The 18,433-nt window shown below is 29.4% G+C and overlaps 1 protein-coding gene across 1 annotated transcript; it reads left to right on the top strand.

Annotated features, from left to right (window-relative positions):
- Positions 1–13,888: 13,888 nt before the first annotated feature.
- Positions 13,889–18,271, top strand: LOC125832134 (uncharacterized). Its single transcript, XM_049511276.1, has 7 exons — positions 13,889–14,222; positions 14,784–15,091; positions 15,386–16,063; positions 16,534–16,662; positions 16,943–17,146; positions 17,563–17,763; positions 17,882–18,271. Exons 1-7 carry the CDS (start codon positions 13,955–13,957, stop codon positions 17,999–18,001), a joined length of 1,908 nt encoding a protein of 635 aa, XP_049367233.1. The 5' UTR covers positions 13,889–13,954; the 3' UTR covers positions 18,002–18,271.
- Positions 18,272–18,433: the final 162 nt, after the last annotated feature.

Below are 18,433 nucleotides of genomic sequence, written 5' to 3' on the forward strand. Positions count from 1 at the left end.
TGGTTAAAATTTAATTAAATTAAAATAGGATTCTAACTATGATTTATAGAATTAATATTTTATAAGAAAAATGACAATACCACAATCATAACAATATATTATCTTGTTCATAAATATATTATTAAAAAAAAAATTCCTTTTCTAATCTTTTTCTTACTAGTATTATCTTCTGTCTTTATCCATTAATATAAATACAATAATTTCTCTTTTTCTAATTATTTTCTTACCAAGTATTTTTGCTATTAATTATATGTAAATTAATTTTAAAGAGAACGTTCAAAGTTGCTATCTAAGACTTACTCAATTTTTTTAAAAAAAAACAAATGGAAGATAAATACTCGTAGGGGGGAAAATTAGAAAAGAGAAAAGTTTTTTTAAATATATTTATAGACAAGATATTATATTGTTATATGACTTATGATTATTTTAACTTTTTTCAAAAAGAATGATTTTTTTCTTTTTTTTTGGTAACATTTTAACTTTAGTTTTCCACGTGACATGTTAAAGGTCACAAGATTAAATGACAGTTTTGTACATAACTTTAATTTAGAATCACAAGATTCAAAACTCTTATTTATTTTCTTAAACTCTGTGTCAAGTCAAACTAAATTATTCTTTGTAAAACGGAGAGGGAGTAATATATACTTAAATTTGAATTTAAGACTTTTGATTAAGAAAAAGTGATCACAAAATCCTTTTAATCAAATACTGAGTTGCGAAAATTACTCTTACTATCAAAAGTTTTAAGCAATATGTCAACATTTTATATGCACTTTCAACTTTCTTAATCAAAAAACATATATTTTTAGTTGTCATATTCTGTTGCAACTTGCACATTTATTAAAAACCAAAATGAAGAAGTGGTTTGACTAATTATTTGTTTTCTCTTCAATGTGCCTTACATTATATAAGGATATCATTTACTTTCAAGAATAATTAATATTAAAGATATTTTAAGCAAAAAAAAAAAATTAAGGAAAAATATATAATTTTAAAAATTATTTTAATTTAATTTTATAAAATTATAAATATTTTTAATAATTATGACAAGTCAAAATGAAGGGAATCATTTTCAAACACAAAAAAAAAGTGTCTCACATATACTAGGGGCTCGTTTAGTTAGTGAAATAGGATTTTTTTTTAATAAAAAAAAGATATTCCACTTTTTGTATGAAATAATTAATTCAATCATTTTAGTACATTTCATGAGATTGTTATTCCTTATTCTATCAATCAAACACATAATAAAATAATTGCACATTTTATTTAGTGGAAGTAATTGTTGTTTCTTACTCCACCAACAAAACAACCAGAGAAGTACACTTACCCCTTCGGCCTTGACAATAAATAAGGACAAAATGGCACAGCATAACACCCTATAGACTAAATTAGTAATAAATAGCTCACTTTTAATTTTTTAGCAAGAAAAATTTTTTTGTGTTATTTATTTGGCATTGAATTGTTATTTTTCTTTTCTTTTTTTAAAATGTATTTTTGTCCTCCTTATTTTTCTAAAACATATGTTTGATTGTTGTTTTGATTTTTCTTGAAATTTTTTTTATTGTTTTATTATCCCTATTTTATCTATTTCTTTTATTATTTTGTCAACACTTTTAAAATAGAATTCTTCTCTTTTTATTCTCCTTTTTCTCTTTCCAGAATTCTTTTCATACGTATATTTGATTTTCTTCCTAATTTTCAATTCTTCTCCTTAATTCAATATGTTTATAAAAATCAGATATAACAATGTGTTTTTTTCATGGATACTTCTAAAAATCATCTTTAGATATATTTTATTCTTGTCCAATTAATTGTGAATTTCATGATTTATAGAATTGAAGTTTTTGCGAAAATTTAGGTTATTCAACCTTTTTTTGTTTTCTTTCTAAAATCCTTTTCATATGTATATTTGCTTCTCTTCTAAATTTTCTCTTATTCTCCTTAATTTACTTTGCTATGCAAATCAGATATAACTGTATGTTTATCTATTGATCCTTCCAATAATTTCTTTTAATATATAATTATGTAGCATTTCTTGCCCCATTAATTTTGAAATTTCGTGATTTGTGGAACTAAAGTTTTTTTAAAAAAAAATTGGCGAAAATTCAGGTAATAGTTTTTTGAAATTTTTGTTCTCAATTTCATGGGTAAGAAAGATTCTCGTTAGATCTTCGTAAAAAATTAGAATGTTAATTTTAATGAATACAACCCAATGTATACCAATGAATTCCAAACTCAATTTAAATTAAAGTATACAAGTTTATTATGTGAATACAAATCACTGAATACATGATGAATATGAACTAATGTATACATAGTGCAGTTACCGTATACATAAACAAAATCACATGTACAATTAATGAAATTTTATATGTATCATTGTATTCATTATAGTAATACGTATAATTGATGGTAATATTCTTATGTATACAATATAAAGTTTATGTATACATGCTACAATTATTATATACATCAATAAAATTTACACGTCTATTTTTATGAATATTTTTTTGTGAATACATTTTTTTTTATGTATACATTATGTAATCACAACTTTAATTATTGTATAATTTACGCATATGTATTATTACAGTTTCTAATAAAATGTCATTTAATATTATATGATTAATTATTGTCGATTATATGATAATTAATATACGTTAGAGCATTAATAATACATTTTCTTACCTTAAAAGTAGTCACAATCTTTTAATAAGTTATTTAAAGAATTTAAAAAAATTCATTCCTTAAAAGTTGGTGTAACCTTTTTTTAATGAGTTAATTAATAAATATATATATTTCACTTCTTAAAAGTAGGCAATCGGTTTTCTAATAAACTAAGTATTGTTGATTGGTAAAAAATAATAATTCATAAAATTACAATCAAATATATCTTTATGTTTCTATAAATTGCATTAATATTTTTTTAAAATAGACAGTTAAATAAAGTTGAGTTTGAGAATTTAAAGAAATTGAAAAGCTAACTTCCTTAATTATAGGAGTTAAAAACAAGGAAGAAAAAATAATCTCACATCTCCTTAATTAATGCGAGTTGGTTGCGCATGATTAAAAGAAAAAAAACTATAAAAAGTTGGTTTTATTTCTTTTAAGCTAATACGTCCTAATTTTGTTTTAGGCTATTAATTGCTAATTAATTTGGGCTATATATTGTCAATTATATATAATAGTTGTATGTCTGTGTCAATTCCTCAAAAACAGAGGCGTATCTAGAGGGGTTCCGTGGGTTCACATGAACCCATGCTCCCCTCTCTAGATTATATATAGTAGTGTTATATTTTTTAAAAAATATTTAAATATAGAGGTGTGAACCCACGTTAAAAGTAACATATAATAATACGATGAAGATTGGGTGCACCTCTTTAAGCAAATATAGAAATTTAAATCTTATATCTATCTTATTTTTGTTATTAACACCCCTCCAAGTGGTTATCGGTAGCACTTTTGGCGTTTCAATCAATTTTTCTTTTATTTTTTTGCTTTTATCTTTCAAAATTTTCAAATGTGTAACATTGAAAATTCCTAAATAAAATTAGCTTGGTATAATTTTTATATAATTAAATCAAATGTGTATATTAAAATTTAAAACTAGTAGTATTATATATGTTGGACCTATAATTTTTAAAGTTTAATGGTTAGTGTTAAGAACGTAAAGGTTAAACCGATCAAATTTATATCTTAGATGCATCTTTTCGTAATAATGCACCCATCCTTACGAAAACCTAAATTTGCCTCTGCTCAAAAGTTGTATTTTTTAACCTCAACTTTAGTCTCTTTCAATTTCTATCTCGTGTTCTAATTATGTTTTTGAGATTATACATGTTGAAGTGTTATTTCGTGTTCTAATTATGTTCTCAAAATATTTTTTCATTCGTTAACCAAATAATAAAAATTATTTTTTCGAAAAATATTTTCTACTCACCAACCAAACATGAAAAATCAACTTATTTTCCAAGAAAATATTTTTCTTCATGCCAAACACGCCCTTAGTTTCTCTCTCGTTTGACCTTTTTGGGTATATGATGTTGATATAAGAGTGGGATTTCGTGCAATGAAATTATATATATTTAAATTATAAAGGATTATATTTATTTATTTATTTATTTTCTCATATAATTATATATTCCCCTTTGTTTTTTCATGCTGCACAATTTGAACTCTACCAACATGCAATCCATGGAATCTGGAACTCATTTCTAATAAGAAATTATGGAAAACACGCATGGTAGGTGAGGAGTATAAATCAATATAATTATATGATGTGAAGTATGAACGATTTTAATTAACATTTATAGTTTCCATACAAATAACACAAGAAAAAAAAAAGAGTACTTCCAAAGTCGATGGGAATCTAATGTAAATGCAGATCCAACAAGTCAATATCTCTTTTCTGAATTGCGTAGTTAGAACATTAAGGTGTTTTTGTTTACATAAGAAAAGTAGGTAAAACACATATAACGAAAGTGTGCCATATTCTATTTAAATATATTTAAGTAGAAGAAAGACAGTTCGATGCACAAAACATTTTGTATTTATGCAAGATTTGAAGAAGGATCACACCCAAAAGAATATGATGTAGGCAATTTATTCTATGAAATGTGAATGGCAGAACCCATAATTCAATTCGTGAGTTATAAATCACATGGTGATAATTTTATCATTATTCCAAGATTACCCGTTTGGTTATAGGCTTATAGATCTAACTACAACGACAAGGCCCAAAAGAAGTTCGCCTCTTGAACAAAAACAGGCCCAATCATTTACCATATTTATAGGAAGGAAAACAGCCAGCCCACTTAGAGAGAAATCTAGTCCCTACTTGGGCCTGATTTCTATTTACTTTGCTGCACTAAAAAGTACCTCCTAAAACCGCTATTTAAAACATAGTCAAAATTTACCCGAGGTCTCAAGTTTCAACCTCGATATTTTGCAGTTCAAACTTTAGTTCTAAACTTCGACATTTTAAAACTTAAGATACAAAGGTCTGAGAAAAGAAGAAGCAATAGTAACTCGAAGAGATCTAAAGTTTTCACCATCTAGTTAAACGTTAAATAAAAAAATGTAAAACTTTAAATACAATACAAAAATTAGCTCAATAGTTGAATGTGAAGTTGGGACAAATTAAAAACAGTGATTTACGTGACTATAACACTAGGTAGTTGTCTAAAAAGGAAAAAACACTAGGTAAGTAGGTGAAATTAGTCTTAGTAAATTTTGAATTATATCCTACTAATCATAATTAGTAGCAAATTACCCAAGCAGGTTAGTCGATAATGAACATTGCTCGCTGGATCTATCTAGTCTATTTTAAATTAATGTTTAATCTACAAAAATAGTACTCTAGTGAAATTCAATCATTCTCATTTTACATCCAAACATATTTGAAATTAGTATTATAGGTTTCATTGTCATTTTGCCCTTGTTCATATTTTTTAATTATTAATAAAAAAAATTAACATAATAAAGCAGTTCCAAAAAAAAAAAAGGACACTGTACATACATCTGCAAAAGAATCAAAATTATTGGTTTTCATTTCCATTTTTTTGAGAGAAATATTGAGAAGGATAGTTAAAGGTGCAGTGACAAATGTGGAAATGGAAACGGCAGTGAAATCCCGAAGAGGATATTTTCACTCACGGGAAGAAGAAGAGCAGAAACAACCGAAAAATTAGAATTTTCACTAAAAATAACGTAGTTGAGTTTATGTTATGCACGTTAGTGTAAAAGATTCGATCTTCATAAAGTTCTGAAGATATACGATCAAATCATTTCAATATTTATTTACAGATAAATCTCCATAAAATGTGATATTTGGAAACTAAAAAATTAAGACTAATTATCTATTTCTATTACAATAAATAAATTAACGAGCATTTATTATAATTATAACAATTTCTTTTGGCTCTCCTTTTCTTGTTTTGAAATATTGGCCAGCTTTTGTCAATGCCGATTAGAGATATATACTAAACACATCCAATGCATTATCGAAAATAGATACTATCCACGTATCGCTTATTGATTTAACACTTTTATATATTATAATTGGGGACAAGTACCTCCCAACCTATGCCCGAAATTCCAGAACACACTTATACTATACTAAGGTCCTATTATCCTCTCGAACTTATTTTATAAATAAATTTCCATCCATTTTTGGCCTATGTGGCACTATCAACCAGATAGTTTGAAAAAATTGTCAACATGCGCTAGGCTCAGAAGATAGTGCCACATAGGCCGAAAAGGGTAGAAAATTATTTATAAAATAAGTGTGTGGGGTAATAGAACTTTAGTATAGTATAAGTGTGTATCTGAGATTTCGAGCATATGTTGGGGATACTTATGCATTTTCCCATTATAATTATAAAATCAATGTTTCATTAATTCTAATTTATTCGTCACTTTATCTCCATTATTTTATTTATTTATTATGTTACCTAGTATTTAATACACGCATTAAAATTGACTAAATTCGAATTTGAACATTGTATGATTCATTTTCTCTTCCAATATTATTCATTTCGAGAAGTACAATAATCGAAAGAAATGATCTGAGAAAAGTTTAAAAATAATAACTAAAGTGTAAGAACTTTCGGCAGGTTACTCTGTTTTTTTTACCAAAATTATTTTTTATTTATAAAAAGATTGCCTTGGCATATTTACCACCTAATTTTATTAACAGTCTATTAAAGTGGAGTATATAATAGTAGTAAAGTACTTTTTATCTTCGAGACAACAAAAAATTATGAAAAGAGGTGTCATGCGTGGTAGGTAGGACTCATTGAATTTACATTGCTTTATTACTTAATAATATCATCATTTTAAAAGCATGGTTTTGATAAATTAACTCAATATATTATTGTCATTAACAGTCTCATATTTGAATTTTAATGACTAGGTCTCCCATGCAATTGATAGCCGTTATATTATAAACCGCCGAATGGAGAATTTAATTATTGTTATTACTATTCGATCCAAGATTTGAAGTCTTTGAGTGCACGAATTATAATTTCTAAACTAAACTTAAAATAAAAATAATGAAATAGCATTGTAGTTGGATTTGAATCTTGGTCTCGCGGGTTGTTCCTTTGCCTCGGTACAAGTGGCACAAGAACCCTCAAACGCTCCTCATGAGTCATGATACATTGCTAATTATATCATAGTTTTTGTCAATCTATTAAGATAGATATACATGTATACACATAAAAAAAAAATCTGAAGTTAATAGGTGCACGTGCACCCACTAATAAAGGTGGGTCCACCTTTGTACTCGATCCCAAGTCACCTTTCTCTTTTAAATCACACTTTATTTTTAGAACAAGACTAAGCTAATCTTGTTTTAAGAATATTTAATAAATATTATAGGTAAAATGAGATTAAAATAGTAATTTATTTCACCTAGATTAAATAAATTGCGACAAATATTTTTAATAACCTTGATAACCACTCCCTCCTCCGTCCACTTTTTTATTTGTCCATTATACTAAAAAGTTAATGTCTATTTATTTAATTTAGAAAATCAAGATATAATCTTCTCTATCTTAATAACTACAGTCATTTCTCAGAGCATTGAATTTATTACATATTCAATTGTTGATATTATAAAATTATCATTCTATTAAGTACGAATTTTTTTAAGAGATATATCAAGTCAGTATCGAATAAGTAAAAATAGACAGAAAAAGTATTAGTAATTTTTATTAATTTGAAGACGATAAAAAGGTAAAGAAAAGAAATTAAGAAGAGGAATAATGTTCCCTAGAAACAATCAAGAAGAAACGGTTAGGAAAAAGTTCAAAAATCAGAGCTAAAGTTTAAAATTTGAAAGAAACAGAACACTGAACAAAACTCTCACGCCTCAGCATATGCCAAGCAATGAAACAAACTTCAGAATATTTAATCACTTCAAAAGTCAACCAGTAAAATTCAGAGTCCGAAATCTAAATAAGCAAAAATAAATAAAATGATTAAAATAAGTCACTATTCTAGTAAGTAATTAAAATAGGCTTAGTGGAAGAAAAAAATTCATTTTATGCAATATTTCAAACGTTTTCGTTAGTCTCATAATGTGTATATTTTAATATATAACGGAACTATTTTTTACACTTTGTAAAGTGAAAGTTTTTCTAACCCTTTGTAAACTAAAAGAAAAAATTATGTTTTATAAAGAGGAATATTTTTCACGTTTTGCATTAAATTGTATCTCTTTATGAAACTTTTGCAGTGTTTGTCATACAATTATATTGATTTGACATATCATAAAAACGGAAAAAATTATTACATTATGTATTTTTATTTTTTTATTTTGAAAACTCCTCCAAGCTCTATTTAAGGACGTTCAAACATTGCCCTTCAACATCTTTAGTCTTCTATTTTTCTTCATTTCACTCACAAAAAGATGTCGTCTATACCAAAAGTTAGAGTTTCGATTTATTGGGATGACATTTATTATAAGTGTCATCCCAAATACAATGCAAAATATTAAATTAATGTCCGATATCATAAATTTCTTTGATCAATTTATAAAATAATGGGTATAAATAGTACTGATTATAATTTGATTATAATCGAAAAATACCTCACTTCATTGTTATCACAAGGACAAGTAAATTTTGGAGAGTGGATTATCTATAATGACGAATCATTGACCGACTTTTTGAGGGTTCAAAATGACTACATAGATCAAATCAAGTTAACAATACTTGAAATCTATGTTAGGAAGGAGCCTAAGACTAGTCAACAACGTTCTCCTATAACAATACTTAAAAAATATTCCTCTTTGTAAAACAAATTTTTTTCTTCCACTTTATAAAGTATAAGAAAAACTTCCACTTTACAAAGTGTAAAAAATAGTTCTATTATATATTAAAATATACATGTTATGAGACTAACGGAAAACGTTTGAAATATTGCATAAAACATAATTTTTTTCTTCCACTAAACCTATTTTAGTTACTTACTAAAATAGTGACTTATTTTGATCATTTTTATCTTTTTGTGGCTTATTTAGATTTCGGACTCTATAATTCATGGTTACATACAGAATTAGCTTCTTCCTTTTTTTTTTCTTTTTGTTATTATTATGTGGTTGGTGGCATACTAAGTCCAAGAAGAATCAAATATATCCTTATATGAAATTCATTTAATAAAAAACAAATTTACTTCCATCCGTAGAAAATAATATATATATGGTCATTTGTACAAAAGGTAGGATATATTTGAGCGATTTTTTGAGTCCATTTGGACGGGCTTAAAAAAGTAATTTTAAGTTAACAATAAAAAGTCAAATTGAAATGACTTTTAAATCAAAAAATAAAACGTAGAAGGAGACCTACTTTTGATTTTTGATTTATTTTAAGTTATTTTTTACTTTATCAAACACTTCCTAACTTATTTTAAGTCATTTTTATATTTGTCAAATACTTCCATAAGTCAAAAAATGACTTAAAAGTAAATTTGACCAATTTTTAAGTCAATCCAAACACCCTCATAATGAATCATCTCTTAATTGCAAAGTTATAGAATTATCATGTACTTTTCTCATGGGCATGTTTTTAAAAAGTGTGGGCAGCGGAAATAGAACAGGGATTACAGTGTGAAGAATCGCATCGTTGCTAACAAAGTGCGAGTTTAGAAAGTCAATCAATTGAGCTACTAAGATTTCACAACATATATATATATATATATATATATATATATATATATATAATTAGGTTGTAGATAAATAAATACTTAAAATAGATTTGACTAATATTTCTCATTGGAACAAACAGAAAAGAGTCACTGTGGAGTTGGTGGTCTCACTTTTGTGAAGCAATACAAAGACTAAAGAGGGCCTAGTTATCAATCTCCAATTAATGGATTTTATCAGCTGGCATTTGGTCCCAGAAATCCTTATCTGCTCCAATATTTATCTCCTCTATACAAGTGGCTATTGGCGAACCACTAGCCAAGTTAGAATTTTGAATTTTAGAAAATATAATTAATTGAGTTTTTAATATTATTTATGTATGCTCAGTAAATTATTAAATATAAATACATGATTCGAACTAAAATACAAGTCAAGTTTAAAAGAATAAGTAATTACTAATTGTTTATATTTATTTGAATTGTTATAGGGAAAGAAACATTTGTAATTTAAAGAGTACACAAAGCAAAGATTTTGGGACAGAAAAGATTCGAGTTACTAGAATGAAGGAAATCTAAGATAATGTAAAACTCATTGTTTGTCTTCATAAAGAAAGAGACGTTGTTTGAACAATTTTATGAATATTGGGGAAAACAGTGTACGTGTGGATTTGACACTAAGTAGGAGAAGTTATTACATCAATTAAGTAAGAGTATTTTTGAGTTATTTCAGTCTAACAATTAATATCAGAATCAATAATTCATATAAATGAGCATAGCGATATGAAGGAGATGATCAGTGATGATGCAGGCCCCGTAACTTTACTCGTCTACGGACTGATTTACTATCTTATTTATAGTTTTAGAGGTACACATAATATATTTTAATGGCGATAAATACTTTATTAATATAAATAGTACGGTACAAAAACCATCTCTAGATAAGTCTACGAAATAATGAGTAATGTGAAACTCTATTGCTAGTTGATATAAAAAAACAAACTATATATAAAATATAGTCTTTGTATATTTTTAATAGTATGAGATATTTTGAAAAAAATAAATAAACTAGATTTAAAGTGGATAATATTATATTATATTTCTTAAGAATATGTACGAGCTGTTTCTATTCTTCCTAAAATGTCGTATGAAACAGAAATAGGTAAAAAGAGAGAATAAGGCAAAGTTAAAGTTAGGTGATATGGCCGTTACGTTGTGGGCTGAAATAATAAAACAAGTTTAATTTGGTGTTATTACGGGACAAATTGAAATGTGGCAGAGACAGGTGGGACACGATGACTCACACAAAATAGTACTTTTTCTCTGTCTCAATGTATATGCTTTATTAGTTTGTTAAAAAAAGAATGACACATTTTTATATTAAGTAATAATTCAATTTTAAAATATTTATTTTACTCTTAATGAAATGATTTATAGTTATATAAATTTCTATCATTCATTTTAGACCATAAATTTTAAAAATCTTTTTTTTTTTCTCAAATTTCGTGCCAAATCAAATTACTTCACATAAAATAAGACGGAGAGAGTATTTGTTTATACATATTTCTGGTCCCGACCGCCCACTATCTTCTGCCAAATTAACGGTCTCTCGTTACTATATAAACCATCGTGGAATGGTAAAATTTTTGAGTTCGAACCACTTAGAATAATAATTAAAAAAATCACAGATTTTAAAAATGAATTTATATCTAGCACCGATTAAAAAATAAAAGAAAAGCATCTCACGTTCTACAGTGGTGGTACGTTTGAAATTCAACTCATTTGCCGCCTAATACTACTCAGTTGTAAACAATTGTTATTCACGTGTTTCGTCACATCATGACAACACAATACTTAGTAGTGGTATATATAATTTGAGGGTCAAAACACAATACTAAATTTTAGTTTAAACTCGAGCATACATTTTTTTAAGCTTTTAAAGAAATTTTACATATCTAATAACTATATAAAAGAATTAAGTTTGATAATAAGTAAACATAATTAGAAATTAAAATATTTGAGAAGATAACTGTGAGAAAATTAAAGTTGAAAAAATTGATTTCATAACTAGTGAGTAATTATACCTTCACAATGAATGCATAATTTGTTACTTAATTATGATTGATTATAATGTCTTTTATCACTATAATACTACTATGATTTGGTACAAACACTAGAAACAGGGGTGAATCCGCGATATAATAAGTGGACTCGGATGAACCATAAGCATTTAAATTTTGTATATGTATGAAGAAATCTATTAAATATTTGTAAATTTTGTTTGTCAACCTGGTTAATATTGTATATTAACTTGAAACTGTAACATAAACTTCAAATTCTGAATCTGTCTCACGTGATTAGCTAGATATGGATAATTTGTTTTTTATTAGTACTCCATCTTCTCTCTTCTTACTCTCTGTGATTTATATATCCATGCAAGCCTGGCAAATGATAAGCACTAACAAACATTCTTGTACTAATCGTTCTTAAACAATAATTAGTGTCTTCCAAACATATTAAAGCATCTAATTAAGCCGTTATTCAAACTTATAAAAGACAAAAATCACTTAACATAGTATTAAAAAAGTAGTTTATCTCAATATTAGATTATTAAATTTGTCACCTAACAAGATGATTGCTCTTTACCAGCTGAATTTCGTTGTAAGGAACGGATTTTATTGCTTCTACTCTTTTGTCCTTTCATACATTAAACCACCTTATACTATTTTCTGTTTTTAATTTAAATAAAAATACTACTCCCTCTGTCCCAATTTATGTAACTTACTTCCTGTTTTAGTCAGTCCGAAAAGAATAATACATTTCTATAATAAGTAACAATTTAACTATAAAATGCAGCCACACAAATTTCTACCATTTATTTTGGACCACAATTTTTAAAAGTCTTTCTTTCTTTCTTAAATTTCGTACCGAGTCAAATTACCTCACATAAAATGAGACAGATGGAGTACTAATTATTTTCTCTCTCACATTATAGATTAAATCATTATAAACAATTCTTTAAAATTCAGAAAATTTATACGTATACCCAAATATCATCGTCACCAAAGATTTATAAAACTACCTGGTCTTTCAAGCCTTTCATTTTTTTTTTATGAATTTTTAAACTTTTGTCATTCAAAGTATAGTACTAAATTGCTAATTGAAAAGTTGTGGGGAAAGAAGGGAATTTTTTTTAAAAAAAGGAGGACGTGAAGGAGAAAGAAGAATGTTTTTGAAATTCAGAAAAGATACGAGTAAAGATAATGGCAACTCATTCAATTGAAAAAAAAGCTGCCAGGCAGGTAAATGGGCCATCGTTAACCAATTCCAGCACTTTCAACTTTTATTTATTTATTTATTTTTATTGGAAAGAAAAGTTTTTTTTTTTCTTTTTCAAACCTGGTGTCAACTTATTTACTTTCATATATCAAAAGGAAAAAAGAGTTCTTTTTTAATTAATATGTTTTTAGAAATAAATATAAAATTTACATCAAAATTATTGAATTTTATCAAATGTGTCGCATAATTAGACTTGTCTATTTCACTTTAAATGATTAACAAAACAATTTTATTGTAATTCTAAATGTACAAATGTTACCTTAAAAGGTAAATATATTATTTGCGAAAAACCCTCAATCAAATGAACGATGAAAAAAGAAGAAGCAATACTAAATGTTAAATACAAACAACAATACAAAATGTTTGAGATATTGAAGCTAAGAAAACAATGTATAATAATAAGATATTAAAAAAATAAAACAATGGATAACACCAGAAACTAGAAAGGGATAAAAATAACTCGATTTTCTCATTGAAAAGAAAAATAATCGATACAAACAAAATCGGACCAAAAAGATATTAAAAAAGTTAAAATTCAAAGCAAGCTCGTTATTTAATTTCCATAAAATAAAAGGTGGTAAAGAGGAAAAAAGATATAGGAGAAATACAACTGGAAACACACACAAATAAATTAGAAAAAAGTGAGAACAAAAACTCCGGCGACCGCCTCTCTCTCTGTTTAAATATTTCTGCTCGTTATAGCTAAGTAAAACAGTTATATTCTGCATTTCCTCGCTTTAAGCTTTCAACAACTGAAACCCTAAGCACCAAAACGTCTTATACTGAGACTATAAGAATCCATAGTTATCGTTTTTTATTCGCCGGCGACATATGTCCGTTGAGCAGCCGTATCCTCCGGTTTCATTCCGTCTGCGATCTATTAATACTCACCAAAATGTACTACGAAATGAGTTGTTAAGGGAGGAGGAAAACTGTTTTTTTGGAATTTGCATTGTTTGACTTGGAGTTACGAATGGCTTCCATGGGGAAAGGAGGGTTGGAGAAGGTAAGGAGATGTTTGAGGACTATATATTTCATGGTGGTGATGTTGGTATCGCTGCTGATGTTATCGGCGCCGGTGATGGTGGCAATAGGGGATGTTCTGCTACCGAGTGTGTTGATTTCTAGTTTTACGTGCGTAAGGTGTTACAGTTTTAAAGAGCATTTGCACAGATATGACTTCAAAACTTCGTTGATGGATATTCCTCTCATTTCGATCCTGAGATCTCTTATCATCTCCTGTACGTGCTTATTTACAAATTCCCTTTCAATTGTTTTCTAGTTACTGCGCATTTTACATAATTCTCGTTTTAGTAAATTTTTTCTAGTTCTTTTGTTGTTTTTCCACTTTGGGATGGAATTTTAGGTAAGTATCCTTTGAGTTGATGTGTATTTTAGGTTGGTAAATCGAATTAGGAACTCCAATTGCAACATATTGAAATATATTGCTGAAAGTTAAAAGAGTCAATTTCTCGCATAGTCACTCAACTAATTTTTATCTCAGAAAATTGCTTTCTTTGTTGAGAAAAAGTTGGAACCAAGAAGAAAGCTGAGTTTTTGAGATACTAACAATTAGTTGAGAAATCAACTCTAAAGTTAAATCATTTTCGCCTAGACTTTCCCTTCTTCTTCTATGGAGATTTAATTTTTTTTTTCTTTACTCGATTTTGTGTTAGTTTGGATTGTCTTGACGTTTATGATTCAAATTGGAATTGGTTCTTAGGGAAGTAGTACTTTTTATTGGTTGTGTTTCTTGGCTATTTTTGCCTCCAGAGCTAATCCATATTAGTTTTTGATGATAGGTGTTTATTCTATGTGTGATGGACCTGCTCTCTCACATGGACCATATCTCGGAACTGCTACATTTTGTTCCATTATATCCATTGTTCTTCTTTCCGTAAAGGCTAGTGTTTTCTCTGGCAATTCATACTTGGAGGCTGAAGCTTCATATTCTATCTCAAAGCAAAAGCTTCATTTGAACAAGTCATGGGGGATGCCTGTGTTGTTTCTATCATCTATAGTCTTTGCTGTTGGACATATTGTTGTTGCCTATAGAACAAGCTGCCGAGCTAGGAGGAAACTCTTGTTTCACCGAATTGACCCCGAAGCTGTAAGTTTTTATGTTTCCCCCCCTCTAGTTTTCTTAAAAACTCATTTAATCATTGGTGACACCGACTGGACAGTTCTGATTTGCATATTCTTTGAAAGAAGCTAACAATTTTCCCAACTGAATGGGTTCTGATTAAAAGTTATTTATCTAAGTGCAATACTTGTGATTTGTCCAAGAAAATGTTAACTATGTGAAGATAATCGCTGGCGTTGGTTTATTGATTTACTCATTGACTGAAGAAGCAATTTAATGGAACCTATAAGTTTGTAACAATTGATTTATTGGAAATGACAGGTCCTTCCTTGTAAAATTGTTTTCTCTGCATACAATAAAGTACCACGATCTCCAACTCCTTCCGCTGGGAAAGTATCAAAATGTGATATTGAAATGAGGAGGAAACTTGCAGGATCAGCTCGTGAGGACGGGGAAATCCCTGCCAAACTGCTTGCTGATGTTGACAGCTTATTTATTTCTTGCTTAGGGCTTACTCTTCATTACAAACTTAGGTTGCCTGGATCACCTTGCCGTTCCTTGTCCTCCACAGCCCATGTAAACAGGTCACTAAATCTTTCATCAAACGTGGATTATTGTATTCGGAGGAGCTACAGTAGTCAATATCCTGCAAACTGTCTCTCCACACCTTTATTAGATGATTTTCAAACTTCCCCAATCCTGTCTGAAGAAATTCCTAGTCTCAACCTCGATGAAGTTGGTGATGGCGATCCAGTTAATAGTTCGGGGTCTCCTTGTCCTATTCAAGATCTGGAAGGTAATGGTCAGTTTGGAATTGTTCTGGTGCATGGTTTCGGTGGTGGGGTCTTCTCTTGGAGAAATGTGATGGGAGTACTAGCTCAGCAGGTAGGTTGTGCAGTCACTGCCTTTGACAGGCCAGGATGGGGATTGACATCTAGGCCTTTCCGAACAGACTGGGAGAAGAATCATTTGCCCAATCCCTACACGATTGATGCTCAGGTAATGGCTCACTTTTCAATTTTTTGTTTCAAGGAACCATTGTCAGCATGAAATCAAACAAGAGAGGTGACAGTAATGAATTGAAAATAAATAACAGCGGAATTACCGATCTTTGTTAGGGGTGGGGGGATGAAGACTGAATTACCCATTAAGCTGCAAGTACCGGAAGAACGAGTCTGTAAACTTTAGCACATATGTTAAACAGAGTGGTCAAGGCTCTAATTCCAGGAGTTTATGTATACGTGTGTAATCTATATGCTTGTATATGCAATACACGTAGGGAATTTCTTTTAACTTTGAGAACAGATGACATCTGAACATATCCTTTTTCAATTAGTAATAGAGAGTCTGATTGTTGGGCTATAGTTGTCCTTCATTCACACAGATACTTGTAATGATCATAGTGGCTATTATTTTCATTTTATATGTCTTGACTTTTCTTTTTTGACAGTTGAAATTTCACTTGTCAGGTTGACATGCTTCTGTCCTTCTGTTCAGAGATGGGTTTTACTTCAGTTGTACTTGTTGGCCATGATGATGGTGGATTACTTGCACTAAAGGCTGCACAAAGAGTCCAGTCATCCACAAATTTTGTTAATGTGAGTGGTGGGGGTGTGTGTTTTAACATGTTTTAGTTGGCATGAGTGTAATTGTCACTGGATGAATTGGTAACCTGGTAAATTATGATTCAGTCTTGAGAAAATATGTCAGTAGCCCGCTTTTTTGCGTATGCTTATCCATTTAATATCCTCGTTGAAGAAGAGTGATGTGAAATCTTGGGTAACCTAAGTTTTGAATATCAATTGCTGATAAACTATGGTATCTATTATAGAATTGCTCATTGGTTTGACAATTTTACTACTTTTGCTTCTATAATAGGTTAAGATCAAGGGGATTGTATTATTGGGTGTTAGCCTATCAAGAGAACTGGTTCCTGCCTTCGCAAGAGTATTATTACGCACTTCACTTGGAAAAAAGCACTTGGTGCGGCCTCTTTTGCGAACAGAAATTACTCAAGTTGTTAATAGACGAGCATGGTATGACACAACAAAGTTGACAACAGAGGTTTTGAGCTTATACAAGGTATGTGTTCTTATTCTTGATATGTTGAGTGTGCTAATTTTTTGTTTGATTGACAAGAAACATCTAACTCTGTTGTCTATAAATTTTGTATCTTCATTTTGTGTATCTGGGATGCATGATATCATAGCCCTCTTTAATTAGACCTCTTTCCTTTTTCTTCCTAACCTCCACTTAACAATAAATGATCATAAATAAATTTGTGAGGGTTCAACTTTTGATATGGATGAACTGAAACCATTATGGAAAAGTTTTAGAAGATCACACCCCCTAAACAGTACAGTATTCCCTTATATATGTGTACTGGAAGTACTTACCACTTCTGGGCATACAATATGCCAATAGTTTTTCGGCATCTTTACACTCTTTATAGATATCATATTCCAATCTTAATCCCTTCTGCTTGTGTATTTAATCAGGCACCATTATGTGTGGAAGGTTGGGATGAAGCACTCCATGAGATAGGAAAACAATCATATGAGACGGTCCTCTCCCCAGAAAGGGCAGCAGCACTGCTAAAAGCAGTTGAAAGTTTACCAGTTTTGGTGATTGGGGGAGCTGAAGATGCAGTGGTATCTTTAAAGTCTGTTCAAGCTATGGCTTCAAAACTTGTAAATTCTGTGAGTTGTTTCAATCTCTGTATATTCATCGAAACTGCATTTTATGAGCTTTCTTCAGAATAAAAGCATAAAGTTATTAGTCTCAGGCTATTAACTATGGTGTCTATTTAACGTACAGAGACTGGTTGCGATATCGGGATGTGGTCATCTGCCGCATGAGGAGTGTCCCAAGGCATTGTTAGCGGCTATGTCACCCTTCATCAATAGAATTTTAGTAGAGCAGCTGCAACACCAATAGGGCTCTCTATGTCAAGTCAAGCAGCATCTTGTGGATTGATTTATATCTTTTTGTATTGTTCTTTTTTAAAATTTACTCAGAAGGTAGCCAATCTTTAGGTAGTCTTGCTGATAGCTTGAGGCTCTGCTTTAGAGCTTTTAGTTTTAGTTTCACCGATCCTTGACCTTCCTAGTTTCTGTCATCATTGGTTATGTTATCCCCCACATAAGGAGTGGAGATAACTTTTCTATGTACATTCTTTCAGCAGAAAGGTGCAGCGTATTTCACCAAGGTGGATCCTTTATTTGTGTTCTTTTACCTGAGAAACCATGGTTGAGTAGAAGGCCAATTGTTGTTCTCACTTCATTTGTTACATCAAGAAGATGGTACATGTACTTAGTCACCTATTACGATGATACCTTGTGTGATTTGCCACGTTTTCCAGGGAGGCTA

This window comes from Solanum verrucosum, unplaced genomic scaffold (assembly GCF_900185275.1).
Source record: "Solanum verrucosum unplaced genomic scaffold, falcon-dt-bn FXZP01000009.1, whole genome shotgun sequence".
In the NCBI taxonomy this organism is placed as follows: domain Eukaryota; kingdom Viridiplantae; phylum Streptophyta; class Magnoliopsida; order Solanales; family Solanaceae; genus Solanum; species Solanum verrucosum.

Bases quoted from the DNA above. Each gene is read 5' to 3' on its own strand.
- LOC125832134 (XM_049511276.1), top strand. From the start codon at position 13,955: ATGGCTTCCATGGGGAAAGGAGGGTTGGAGAAGGTAAGGAGATGTTTG. The intron at 16,663-16,942 runs GTGAGTGGTGGG...CTTCTATAATAG, and splicing joins CATCCACAAATTTTGTTAAT to GTTAAGATCAAGGGGATTGT. The intron at 17,147-17,562 runs GTATGTGTTCTT...GTATTTAATCAG, and splicing joins AGGTTTTGAGCTTATACAAG to GCACCATTATGTGTGGAAGG.